This window comes from Trifolium pratense, linkage group LG5 (assembly GCF_020283565.1).
Source record: "Trifolium pratense cultivar HEN17-A07 linkage group LG5, ARS_RC_1.1, whole genome shotgun sequence".
NCBI classification, from domain to species: Eukaryota; Viridiplantae; Streptophyta; class Magnoliopsida; order Fabales; family Fabaceae; genus Trifolium; species Trifolium pratense.
Genome location: NC_060063.1, coordinates 27948417 through 27962488, shown reverse-complemented (window position 1 = coordinate 27962488; position 14072 = coordinate 27948417). Strand labels below are relative to the sequence as shown.

The following is a 14072-nucleotide window of genomic DNA, read 5'->3' as shown; positions in this document are numbered from 1 at the left end:
AATTCAGTAAGAAAGATGAACAGTTGTGAGAATGGAAAAAGGCACACGTGAGTTTTTAGTGTGGTGTTTAACCTCAGCCATGCATTTTTATTTAATGGTTGAGATTTATTCTCATCATTCTCATATATAAAAGACATTCTCATAAGATATGCCCCCTATATGTATTTTTGGTGCAATCAACCATCAACAACTTTGAAGAGCTTCATTTCTCACTTGTTTGCAATTTTGAGGATAATATAACCATGAAGAAGACAAGGGCAAAAACGTAAAATCACAAAAAAAAAAAACACTTCCATACTCTTTCTTCGCATCTTTGGGGAGAAATAGAAAACATGTGGGTCCCACCATTTAAACTTCTCTCTTTCCAATCTCTCTTCAAACCAATCAGGAGAAATAGGACATTTCTCTTCAATTTCTCTCTTCCCAATTACTCTCTCCCCTATTTCTCTCAAATCAAACAAAGGCTTAGTGTTTTGCAAAGAGAACAAAAGTTTTGAGCGGTAAAGAAGTCACAATTCAACTCATCCACTAACAAAATTCACCGAAATTGAAGGCAAAATGAAATGTTTCTTTGGTTAATAAAAATCTTAATTGGAATCAAAATTCTAACAATTTCTTGCCACCTTCCCTAAATATAAATATCTCTCGTATATTTCACTCTTACTTAAAATGTTTATTTAATTTGGATAAAAATTCTTGCAATATCCTCCCTCCAATCCTAAATATAAACATCTCTTATATATTTCAATCTTATTTTTGAAGAGTTGGTTTGTCATTAATGTGCCCATTTTATATATTGACATACCTAAAAGGCTAAAATACCTTCCAAATGTATCTATAATTATTCTCAACCGTTCATATTTTACAACAGTAATACAGTACTCCTCCCTAGGGATGTCCACGGGGCGGGGAATATGCGGGGGAAGCTTCCCCGTTCCCCGCCCCAAAGTGTATGCGGAGGAGATTTTGCCTCCATCCCCGTTCCCACGGGGAAATATTTGTCCACATCCCCACAGATCCTCACGGTTCTCGTGGAGATACACGAATATCAAATATTAACAAAATTTCTATATTTTTCGGTCAAATTATGACAGTAGTATGACGTTATTTTTTTTTGTCTTATTTAAAAAAAACAATTATTTTGCATCTTTCTTTTTTAAATAATAAAAACAACACATAATGCATTCATAACGAAAAAAAACATTGCAAAAATATTTGACTACTAATAATCATACAAAACCTAACAGTCAAAATATTTCATAGCAAAGTATGGCAGGTCGGGGAATGGACTAATAATCATACTAAAAACATTGCAAAAACATTTGGCTACTAATAATCATACTAATAATAATATATAGTGTATATATGGACGGATTCGTGGAATCCGCGGGGACGAATGTTTCGTCCCCGATCCCCGCCCCAAAGTGCCTACGGGGGGATTTTTGCCTCCATCCCTATCCCCATGGGGATAAAATTTTTGTTTTCGGAGCTCCGAATGGAGCAATCCCCACGAAGATCCGCTCCACCAGATACAAATTGACAACCCTACTCCTCCCTAATTATGAACTCCCTCAATTTTAGTTATTCAAAACTCAATTTATACATATATATTTCTTCTTAATCAACATCAAGATCTAAGATGACAAATATATGAAGTGGTAAGGCGACTTAGTGTTTTGATAAAAGACAAGAGTTTTGAGCAGTAAAATAGTCACAATTCAACTCATCCACTAACAAAATTCTAACAATATCACCGTCCCTAAATATAAACATCTATTGTATATTTTACTTTTATTTGAAATGTTTTTTTGGATAAAAATCTTAATTGGGATTAAAATTCTAACACTATCCTCCCTCCAATCCTAAAAATAAACATCTCTTACCTATTTCACTCTTATTTAGAAGAGTGGTGTTGTAATTAGTGCCCATTTTTTATATTGACATACCTTAATACACCTTTTGAATATGTATATAACTATTCTCGACTGTTCATATTTGGAGACACTTGTCCCTAATTATAAACTACCTTTAAGAAAATAAAATCTGTTCCTAATTTAAACCCTCTTTGTAAAAATTGAGAAATAGATTCCCTGCAATCACTATTTGACTGTAAGTGAATCTCAGCCATCCATCTTTAAATCTGGACCCATCAAAACTTAATCTAAAGGTGTGCAAGACATGACTGCATGACTGCATGAATATTTTGACTGCACTGAATCCTCGTCCGATAGTGTTAGTTAGTCCAACCCAAATTATAGCATTGCATAAAAAAAAACAAAAAAAAACAAAACAAAATATTACATGTCCAACAACAAAGATAAAAATTATAGTTAGGGAAATGCATATTTGTTTACAAGCTAATGGCACTATAGCCTACCCAAAAAAAAGTATTCACAAAAATAAAGTTACCTAAAATCCAACTTCAAGTAGTCCACAATTTTGAAGTTGTTGTGAAGGTTCCATAAAATCAAGCACCCTAATTTTCCATCTCAAACCAACCAAAAAAAGTTGATAAATTAAGTCACATGAGTTTGTTAATTCTCATCCCTATTTTGTGAATCTAAGCTAAACAATGTCTCTTCCATCTCTAATGAAGAGTTAGGTAGCTTGCATTTCATTTTCTTCAAATCCTCTTTTGAACAAATGAAAATCTTTTTCACAATGTTGCAAAATTCCCTGCATAATAAAATGCGACACATGACACATGTTACATGTCATTGATAAATGTAACATGCAAGTGAAATGTATGTATGAATGTAGGAAATGGATTACATGCAGTCGCAAAATCTTGTGTAGTCATGCAATCAAGAGCTTATAACCATCCGATTAAGATCGAATGATCTAGAAAAAACAAATTTAATTTTTATTGAATAATGTAAAAGATACTTATTTAAAAATCAAAACCGTCTGATCTTGATCAGACAGTTTTTAACGCATGACTACATGAGTGTATGATCATTTCGACTACACTCAATCCAGGTCCATCAAAGTTGACACATGTGACATGTCATTCATAATGTAACATGCAAGTGAAATGTATATATCAAAGTTTATGTTACTTACGGCCATGGATCATCACCAACAAGCATCATGTCATTTTCATTATCAGTGAAAGTAACTCGCCATTTGTTTTGTGAACGTAGCTCTCCTTTGATATCAAATAGTTTCTCAACTTCATCAATGAGTTCATCATAACCACTTAACATGGTTAAGTCAAGTGCTCTACCAACAGCTACACCTTGCATTTGCACCTTCTCAAAAAGAAAAAGAAAAAAAAAGTTAAGGACTATTTTGAAATATTAATAATTTTATAGGCTATTCTTCAAAAAAAATTCTAGGCTAAATTGATAATCTAATAATTTTAAGGTTTAAATATGTTTTTGTTCCTACAAATATAATATTTTTTAGTTTTAGTCCCTGTAAAAAAATTATGTTGATATTAGTCCCTATAATGTGTATAATATTAATTTTAGTCCTTATGTAGGAGGGACTAAAATAAAATACTAACATCATAGGGAATAATTTCAACATAAACTAATTTCAGAGGGACTAAAACGAAACAAGGACTGAAATAAAAAAGTAGTATATTTGTAAGGATTAAAAAACATTTAAACATGATTTCAAAGACAAATTGGTGATTTACTTTGAACTAAATTGTGATTTGTTAAGGGAACATGTAGAGAATATTACACTAAGATTCCTACATAACTACATAGTACCTAACCAAACCATTGACCTCACTTATTCAAAGGATAACAAAAAATTCATTTTCTTTATCATCACATTATCTTACTTTACTCCTAAAAATATGACAGGAATCTTTATCTTTATATTATTATTACACTAAGACTGAAAAAAATAATGTACCTTAGTCCTTGTTCTCATGGATGGTACAGTGGCCAGCTTGTTCTGCCATTCATTTGATGATACATCACAAATTATTTTCTTCTGCTGCCCTTTGGTAGACAATGAATTGTTAGGACTCTGAACCTTTTCAGTTTCACATGCATTTGTAAGGATAGATTCCTTGGGACCACTAGTAGTGACATTGGCTAAATTTGGAAATCCATGTTCTTTTTCTAAACAAGGATTAACATTGTTGCATTTGTTGTTTTTGTTCAAGTTAACTCCAAATAGCCAGCAATCTAGGGGGTTCGAAGTCTTGTTTGCGTCTTTGACTGGATGATCGCATGTGGGGCCGTCGACCGGTCTAGATGCATAAGGGTTGGAAGTAACATTCATATATGGTGAATTAGGCCAAATTCCTTCCACTGAGACTCTAGAAGTTACGATATGATTCTCTTTGGCTTGGACTTCGGAAGCACCGACCAATTGGGTATGCTCATGAGCCTGGGACGATCCAGCCCCAGGATACCAAAAACCTGAAAAGGAGTTAAAGGATCAGGGTTCATACACTGGTGAACGAAAAAATACCAACATAACTAATATACTAACAACATTGGTATGACAACATGTTCGTACCACTAGATGAAACATCGGCGGGCCGAGATCTTTTGCTCTTGGCTGATGGTTGAGTGACATTCAAAGAAGGAGAAGCTGTGAAAGGTTCTATCTCCCATGGAGAAACTCTCTCTGGTCTTGGAGTTGTTGCCGCTTCATCCCATTGAACCTAAGTGGCAAAAACATTAAAATGATGAGATTGAGAGAATACTATTAACAGAAAAAGAAATAAAGATAGGAAATTTAGAACAAAGTTCAACCTTCAACGATCTCCATTGAGAATTCGACCATCCAGCAGATAAATCCCCAACCCCAACAATAGTACCAGAAAATCTGACCATATAATCACATAGTAATAAATATCAACTTAAAGCAAAGGGTTTGTTTAGATTGGCTTATTTGAGTTTATTTATATACATTAACACTTGTAAGACTCTTTCGGAGAACTTATAGAAATAGCTTATGACATGTCCGTCAGGTATTTTCAACCATTTCAATAAGCTCTTCAGGATAGCTTATGAAAATAGCTTATATGATAAGTGTTATGTCATAAACGCTTAATTATGCTGTTTATCCAAACATGGCGTAAATGTTAATTAGAATACCTTCTTTCGGGTGAGTCATCTCCTTCAAATCTCATCTTGAATCTCATACCAACAGTAAACCTATAATTGTTGACTGCCTCCAAATACTTGTTCAAACCAACAATAAACTGACTAGTCCTGAATGGATCAAAAGACGTGTTCAAGAGAACGTTAAAATTAAGTTATTACAAACTTTTTGGTTATAAGCAGCTGATTACATTTGCAATAAGATGTTTTTAAGAAATTTTACAAACCTTGGTTTGTAATAAACAACAAACATGGTTTGAGTCATAAGAGCATGAGAAGCAGTTGCAAGCACTCCGAGATTCATGCTTTGGCTTGATATCACAGATGAAGGCATAGGACAATGCTGTTTAGACATACGCCTAACGCCAACTCTCAGTTGCCCGTCCTCTCCCCTGCAAAAATCAAGTCAAGACCGAAGCTCAGATAAACAATCTTAACCAACTTCCAACTACCTATATCGAACTCCAACTATATCTAAAAGAGAGGCTCAAAACATAAGCATCAAAACTCAAATACCTTAGGAAAACAAAAGCATCTCCGGCCACCAATCTTTTGGAGGCGACAAATGTACTCCAGCCAGTTGTGAGCAAGTGCCTCCTTGGTTGACCTGAGCATCGTAGAAGGAGAATTAGTGTATGCAACTAAAATCAGCGAAAGAAAATAAGGCTTCAAATATTAGAGCCAAATTACCTCTATATATGTGCTTAAACTTCCACTCAAATCCATGGAGATCTTTTGCTACAAGCTCCTGAGTTGGAGTTGCTTGTGTCATGTCCTATAACATATAAACAAAACAGCATTTGAAATTAAGAACACATGAAAAACCGATCGCATTGGTCAAAAGAAACTCGGTAAACTAATTTACCAATGGTGGCAAGCACTCAGTAGCATGCTTCCTCAAAACAGAAAATCCCCCATGTGTGCTAGTATCAGAAGCCGTTAGTATTTTGCAAAATGAGTGAAACTTCTGTTTTGGAGACTCGGGAGGAATCAGTTCAGGATCAACAGGCTCAGTCTGCTGCACAAAACCATCAAGAAAAACCAACACTAATTTAAAAACACTTTCATCTCCATTTTTCAACATGGAATATATTTCTTTTGCAATAAGTATCTTTTTCAAAAGCCAATCCAAAAACAAAACTGAATTAGATATGCAAAGAATTAGAAATTCAGTTTCTAAACACCAATGATTGATAATATATTCTCACATCTGATTCTGGAAGCAAAGCAATACAAGCATAAACCTCATCAGTTTCTTGCTCAGCCTACAAACAAAAAGAAAAATCAACAAGATTCTAAGGTAAATAAACACAAAGTACAAACCATCATTTTCACAACAAAAAACATGAATGTAACAAGAGGAATCAAACAACAGTACCATCAACCGAAGATTAACAACACGGCATAACATCTTCGACGGTAGATTGAAATGAGGAATTTCTTGGTTCAATTCTTGATTAGTAGATGCTTGCAGCTGCAACCGAAAAAAGACCAAAAGACCAAAAAGTTTTATGTCTAAGTACAACAAAAAAAGTTGCTTGATTTAGACAAAAATTGAATACAACTACATCACAAAAATGGTAACCAACAAAACAAAACAAAACAAAACAAAAAACAAAAGGGTCATAGAAAAAAGATACACACTTGTTCCATATGACCCTGCGGAAAGTAGTAAACTCTCGCACTAATATTAGGAACGTCCACCAAAGGACCTGCACATAACTTCCATAACTCTCCATACAGCTCATCATTTTTCTCTCCTGCAAAACACAAGAACAAAAAAAATATTAATTTTTTTTTAAATGCCCTTAATTTGTTTCTGAGAAAGTTAACAACTTTAATCATCAATTTCACTTATTAACCCTTCCTCAGTTTCCTCCATGTTCATAAGGTAAAAGGGTCACTAAATTTCATTAAAAATAAGTACAAAATTAGAAATTGCTAAAAAAAAGTAAAAAACACAAGCATTTCCATTTAGTGTTAGAAGTTTGTAAGTAACCAAAATTTGTAATAAAACATGAAATTTCAACCACAAAATCATTGACCTTTTTCTTGTTGAGAAGTTCCTGGGGCCCTTAGATTACACTCCAGATGTGCCATTCACCAACAACAAAGAGAAGAACAAAACAAAAACACACACAACCAAAGACACACAAGAACAACAACAATTGAAGAAACAAAAGAAGCTCCTTTGAAGCAACCACAAATAGATTAACCCATCAATAACTCATGAGAGAGAGAGAACATTAACCAGAAATGATGAGAGTTAAATGCAAGTAATGATAAATTAGTGACTGGTTTTTTCTTCTGTAACAACTAAGAAAAAATCATAGTGATGCTTCAAGTTTTGTTTTTTCAGTTACAGGAGAAGAAAAAACATAACTTTAGTGTGTTTGTGTTTTTGGGTTTTATGGGATTTGGTTTTTTGTGTGTTGGGTTTGTTGGTGAGTGACAATGAAAATCAAAGATCACTTTTTTAATAAGCTGGAAAAACCAAAAACAACTTTTTGAAAGGATTATTGTTGTTGTGAGATTTTTTTCTCTTCTTCTTCTTGCTTTAGGTGATGTCGTTTTCTTTGATTGTTTCTCTCAAAAGACCTGAATCCACGTTACCAACTTGCCAACGTTGTTACCTTTTTCTGTTGCTATTTCATAATGTTGCAGTTGTTGTTCACATCACAGTCTTCTTTCTCTTTCTCTCTCTAGTCTTCTTCTTTGTTTCTATCTCTCTCTACACTTTCTCTATACTCATTTTTACACTTTACAATGCTTTGTTTTGTTTCTCTCTCTTTGTGTGGAGAGAGAGAGAGAGAGATAGAGAGAGTATGGTCCTATAGTCTATAGATTCAGCTTAGCCTACTGCAACATATTCTCCTTAACTCATTGGTCACGGTATATTTTTTAATAGTGAATAGTTTTATTTTTTATTTTTTTGAAGCATTTTATATAGTGAATAGTTAAATAAAGAGTAGTCGTATTTTATAGTTAAATCACTACTTATATAGGAAAAAAACTTGTATAATCTTGAAAAAAAAGTTTCATTTCTTTACACTTATGTAAAATTATTTTACACATATAATGATGTGTTGTCATATCATTTAATGAATGTGACACGTCATGTATTTATAAACATAATGTGTCAATATATTATTAAATACATGACGTTGTATATAAATTAAATTTTTAAAGAGTCCCTGCAAATTTTTGGAAACAATTATTTTATTTTTAAAATTTATTTGTTATTGATATTATAAATTTATTTTGGAATATGAAACATCAATAATATATGCATTTATACATAGAGGATAGTTTAGTAATAGTCATATATACATTTCAGACGAGGGTCATGATCTTCCATGTTTTTAATTCTTTTCATTTCTTCCATTGCTCTACGACTCTGTTTGGATTGATAAAATATGATGAGATGGAGCCGAGTGGAATATAGTGGAGTGGAATGAAGCAAAATGAAATAACTCTTTCATTCCACTGTTTGGATATAGGAGAGGAACAAAAAATTTAGCATTTTATCACTTACCTCTCAATTTTTTATTTTTTTTAGGCAAAAGGGGGTGTAGATGGAGAACCAACTACGACACACTACATAGATAAATAAAAAGAAGAAAATACAAAAAGAGAAGGGTTACATGAACCAAAACCTTCTCAAGCAAAAAGAACAAGAAAATAAAAGCATAAGCTGCAAAACAAAACAAAGAAAAGAAAAACAAACGCAACAAAAGAAAACGAAGGGACACGTACTACTTACTTCCCGTAGAACGGGTATAACAAACCAAAAATCCCTTATGCTATTTCTTTTTCTTAGCCTTAAACACCACATCAATAAAAAGTTCTTCCATAGCAGCAGATCGGTTCTTCAAATAATTAATAGCAGCTGCAGTCTCCTCATCAGTATACACCTTATGCCCAATGTCGCTAGCCTCATTATCTTTCCAATTTCCCGAAATCTCCAAGTCATGAGCTACATGGGGATTCAAAACAGCATCAGAAGCAGTGACGATGGAGGAAGTACCACACCAAGATAGGGGATCTTTAATGTAGTCCAAGTATGTCACTGCGTCACTCCAGGAACCAACAATCCGCAAGTCTGGAGTGATTCTCTATAGATCCACTCTTGGTTTCTTAGCTAGATCATTAGCATGAACCTCCTCAACCTGCACCGACCGTGCAGAAATCGCTTGACCCGAAATGCTAGAAAAAATCTCTTCTTCAAAATTTAGGACATCTCCCATAAGAACACTAGGTCTAACCTCTTTGTCTCTTGTAATATCCTCAATAAGCAGATCTACATATGCCACAACTTGATGAGATGCAATTGCAACCGGTTCTGATGCAGAAGGCATAGAAACAGGTTGCACTTTTCTCTTGTTCACTAAACTCGCAGTGTTTTTTTGGGGATTCTGATACTTGCAATTCTTAAAAGAATGCCCAATAATCTGACAAGAGTGACAGAACGGAGGAAGATTCTCATATTCAACATCAACATAAAAATCAAAGTCATTCCTTTCAACAAGGATTCTTTCCCGCGAGTTTGAATTCAAATCCACATCTATCAAAATTCTTGCAAAGTGATCAAAAGTTCTTTTCTTAGTTGCCACATCGAGAGCCAAAGGACAACCTACAGCCCCCACAATTTTAAACAGAATTTGAGGCCGCCAATATTCACGGGCAAGCCCATGAATACGAATCAATGTTTGAGCATTAGTTGGTTGCATAGTATATGGGTTAAAATCAACAGACCAAGCAAAAGTCCTAAGTAAACCCGGTGAGAGGTTCCAAAAACCTATGAATCTCACTGCACTTAAATCATCCAAGGATGAAAAAATAAATTCCAAGTAGCTTTTGTTGAGGCAAAATCTTAATTTGATGTTTTAAAGATAACAAACATCTTAATTATATTTGAAGTGAATTCTGATCTTTTTGTGATCTAACAAGTTCTCTTGAGTGATTAATATAGACAGGAACAAAAGCTCATTCATTATATATCATTACACTTAAATTGATTGAAAACTGCAAGTTTATGAGAATGATCAGAGAACATTCTCCAGTCTGCACTTTTTCTCACGTGCAAAGCTATACATCAACAATAAGCACTTAATTGATATCATCTGAACAAGAGACAAATAAGCACTTTTGCAAAGGACTTTATTGAAGAAAATCTCTATAGGATATAAGTCATTTAAAGCAAGGATTAAAAGATAGCAAAAAAGAAAGCTTCCTATTTGGTCATGTTTAAGGAATAAACATGAACATGTCTTTGACAATTTATTTCTCAAGCTCACATGCTCTATTCAGAGATTATTTGAAGACATTTATGGACCAATGAAAAGGAGACAACAAGTTTGAAATGGTACTACTCAAAGGACTTCATAAAATATATTTCATTATGATCTTGATCTACAATGGAAAGCTACTTGTACTTTTACAAGTACACATGAATAGTAAAAGAATAAAAAGACCAGCTATCATCATATGATCATCATGAATATCTTGAGGCCCACGAAATCAAAACAAGTAATGCACATCTCTCTATTTGATCTAGGCCAAGAATCAGAAAATACTCTGGGAGAACGATCTAAAAACGTTCCAGAATCAAGCAGACTTTCTGCTCTTGATCGAAAGATTCTCTCCAGCTGTATCCAGCTGTTGTAATTGATCTTCCAAGGCTTCAACAGTGCTTGTTCTTGGAGAACAAGTTCATACAGCTCAAAGATGCTCAACCTCACGCTCCTCATGACATCATCATTCTAAGAATGTTCTCAAGAAGCATCTTCTCTCTCATCAAATATTATTTGAATAATATTTGATCTGGTCTTTTAAAGGACTAACGGCTAGTCTTTGGCAACACTCCAACCTGCTTGGAGACTACGGAACAAAGGACAAAAAACATCTATAAATAGCACACTTGGGTGCTTTGAAGATTCAAGAGTTTCAACTACAAATTTCAACATCTACACTTGTCTTTTTCGACCAAGTCATAAAACTCTTCCACTCTCACTCCAGCTCTCTAACATCACATACTTGGATCAGTATATCATTGAGTGAACTGAGTGTATTCTTCTATTAGCTTCTCAACTTAATTTTCTCTTCATTTGAAAGCTTGTGATCCGAACAATTCATTGTAAAAGATTGGCTCAAGTCAATATGTAACTATTGATTGAGTGACACCTTAGTTTGTAGGACTGAGGTAGATATTAAGCTTGTAGGGCTTAAGGTTATTGATCTTGGTTTAGATCAAGGAGGTTTGTAATTTGAGATTACTAGTATCTCAATATTATAGTGGACACTCACGGAGCGTGAGGGACTGGACGTAACCCATACTATTAGTGGGTGAACCAGTATAATTGGTGTGTGTTGATTCTCTCTTCCCTTATCTTTTATTTTCTGCAAACACTAAGCACACAATTCACTTTGAATTTGTTTTACTGCTAACCAGATCGTTCTGAGATCATTCTAACGCTTTCTATTGAGTTATATTTTTAAAAGGTAAATTTTAATAGGTTCACAATTCAATCCCCCATTTCTTGTGAAAAAACTTTGCTACTTCAATTGGCATCAGAGCTCTGCCTCTAAGGTTGAGCATTTAACAAGTGCTAGAGGAAAAGATTCAGGAAGGAAGTAATGGCAAAGTATATAAATGAAGGAGGATCCTCAACAAGACCACCCTTATTTGAAGGACAGGATTACTACTACTGGAAGGATAAAATGGAGTTGTTCCTTAGATCACAAGACAACAACATGTGGCATGTAATTGAAGTTGGAGAATATGTTCCACCACCAGCTAAAGATTCAACAACTCCAAGAACTTCAGATCAATGGACCACACAAGAATCTGATCGGGTACTTTTAAATACTAGAGCAAAATTATTTATAAAATCTGCTTTGAACAGGGAAGAACATGATAGAATCATGGAATGCAAAACTGCTAAAGAAATGTGGGAAACTCTTCAAAATCATCATGAAGGATCAAGTTGTGTAAAAGAAACAAGGATTGATATAGGTGTGAGAAAATTTGAGTTGTTTGAAATGAAAGAAGATGAAACCATAGATCAAATGTATGGAAGATTCACAATCATTATCAATGAACTCAACTCTGTTGGAAAAACCTACACTGCACATGAAAGAGTAAGAAAGATTCTAAGAAGTTTACCAAAAGATTGGAGGCATATAGTAATAGCTATCACTGAAGCAAAGGATCTCTCTCAACTCAAATTAGAAGACTTGATTGGATCTCTGAAAGCTCATGAATCAATCATTCAAGAAGATAAACCTACACAGAAAAGGATGATTGCTCTAGAGTCACAAGTAATGGAACACTCTCAGAACAATCTGACTACAGATAATAATAGTTTACTTCAAGACGATGATGAAGAAGAATTTGCACTCATTTCAAGAAGAATTCAAAGATTGATGATGAAAAGAAACCAGATAAGAAACTCATTTCAAAGAAATAACACCAGAAATGAAAGTGATTTGAGCAAGGTTCAATGTTATGGATGTAATCAATTTGGACATTACAAAAATGATTGTCCAAAGACAAGGCAAAAACCTCCAGTCAAAAATAAATCGATGATGGCTACCTGGGATGAAATAGATGAAGCATTTGAAGAAGAAGAACAACAAGAAGCAAAGATGTGCCTCATGACACACTCAGACACTCAAGAGGTATCACTCGAACCTTGTGCTTCTTGCCTTAAAACTGAACATTTATTTGATAACCTATTATATGACTCTCAATTTATAACTCAACAAAATGGTAAGCTTAGAGATGATTTCACTAAAATAACTCAAGAAAGAGATGAATATAAAGCTGAAAATATCATTTTAAAAGAGGTTATTTCAAATATGAAAAAAAGGGATTTATCTAAACAAGAAATTTTTGAAAAATCTGAGACTCACAAAGAAAATATTGCTTTAAAAGAAAATGTTTCTGTCTTAGAAAATGATATAAAATGTTTTGTAAAATCTACTGAAACTTTTGGAAAAATCATGGGATCTCAAGTTAGTGTTTTTGACAAATCTGGATTAGGTTTTAAAACTCATCAAAAACAAAAGCCTTTTAAAAATTTCTTTATCCCTGATCAAAACAAAAAGGTTCTTAAACTAAAAATGGCCATGCTGAATCATTTTGCTATAAAAAGAAAAGGCAACACTCTCACTGAAAAGCAGAACGTTCTCAGAAGAATCTGCCTAAACAATATTCTTCTAAACCACCTTATAAGAGATCATCTTATCAATATAAGAAGACATCTTATAAGATTGGAAATGCTAACCTACAAGGACCCACCTCCATATGGGTACCTAAGAACTTATTAAATTCAAATGTAGGAATGTCATCTAGCAAAGAAGAAAAAGCCATGGTACTTGGACAGTTGTTGCTCAAGGCATATGACCGGAGACAGACAAAGCTTTCTCTCATTTGAAGAGAAAGATGGAGGATCAGTAACCTTTGGTAACAATGAACAAGCTAGCATCAAAGGTAAAGGTATTATAGGTAAGATTGATTCAACTAAGATTGAAAATGTTCATTATGTGGAAGGACTTGAACATAACCTAATAAGCATTAGTCAACTATGTGACAATGGTTATGAAGTTATCTTTAAACCTCACACTTGTGAAATTAAGCAATCTGGTAAAATTGTTTTTAATGGATCAAGAAGAAAGAATGTTTATGTTTTATACTTAGATAAATTCCAGCCGAATCTTGTTTTGTTTCTCTTGAAAAAGATAAATGGATTTGGCACAAAAGGGCTGGACATGTAAGCATGAAAACAATCTCAAAACTTTCTAAGCTTGATCTAGTAAGAAGATTACCTTAGATAAGTTTTGACATAGATAAAGTACGTGAATCATGCACAAGTCAAAAGTAGTTTTAAACCAAAAGAATTTGTTTCAACCAAAAGACCTCTTGAATTGCTTCATATAGATTTATTTGGCCCTGTCAAAACTACAAGTTTTGGTGGTAAGAATTATGGTTTTGTCATT

At 33.8% G+C, this 14072-nt stretch overlaps 2 protein-coding genes across 4 annotated transcripts; one reads left to right on the top strand and one right to left on the bottom strand.

The window, feature by feature from the left end:
• Positions 1–2302: 2302 nt before the first annotated feature.
• LOC123884341 (auxin response factor 18) lies at positions 2303–7949 on the bottom strand. Of its 3 annotated transcripts, none has more exons than XM_045933428.1 (14): positions 7118–7949; positions 6717–6832; positions 6451–6546; positions 6281–6337; positions 5938–6087; positions 5763–5847; positions 5589–5679; positions 5300–5464; positions 5067–5183; positions 4722–4794; positions 4483–4630; positions 3868–4382; positions 3064–3251; positions 2303–2676 (listed from the first exon to the last, which is right to left on the bottom strand). In XM_045933428.1, exons 1-14 carry the CDS (start codon positions 7170–7172, stop codon positions 2535–2537), a joined length of 1998 nt encoding a protein of 665 aa, XP_045789384.1. In that variant the 5' UTR covers positions 7173–7949; the 3' UTR covers positions 2303–2534. The 3 variants fall into 3 exon arrangements, with proteins under 3 accessions (XP_045789384.1, XP_045789383.1, XP_045789382.1); XM_045933427.1 differs by having other exon boundaries at positions 5938–6090; positions 7118–7940; XM_045933426.1 differs by having other exon boundaries at positions 5938–6093; positions 7118–7904.
• A 3759-nt stretch (positions 7950–11708) lies between these two features.
• On the top strand, positions 11709–13403 carry LOC123886384. Its single transcript, XM_045935705.1, has one exon. The coding sequence runs from the start codon at positions 11709–11711 to the stop codon at positions 13401–13403; it is 1695 nt and encodes a 564-aa protein (XP_045791661.1).
• Positions 13404–14072: the final 669 nt, after the last annotated feature.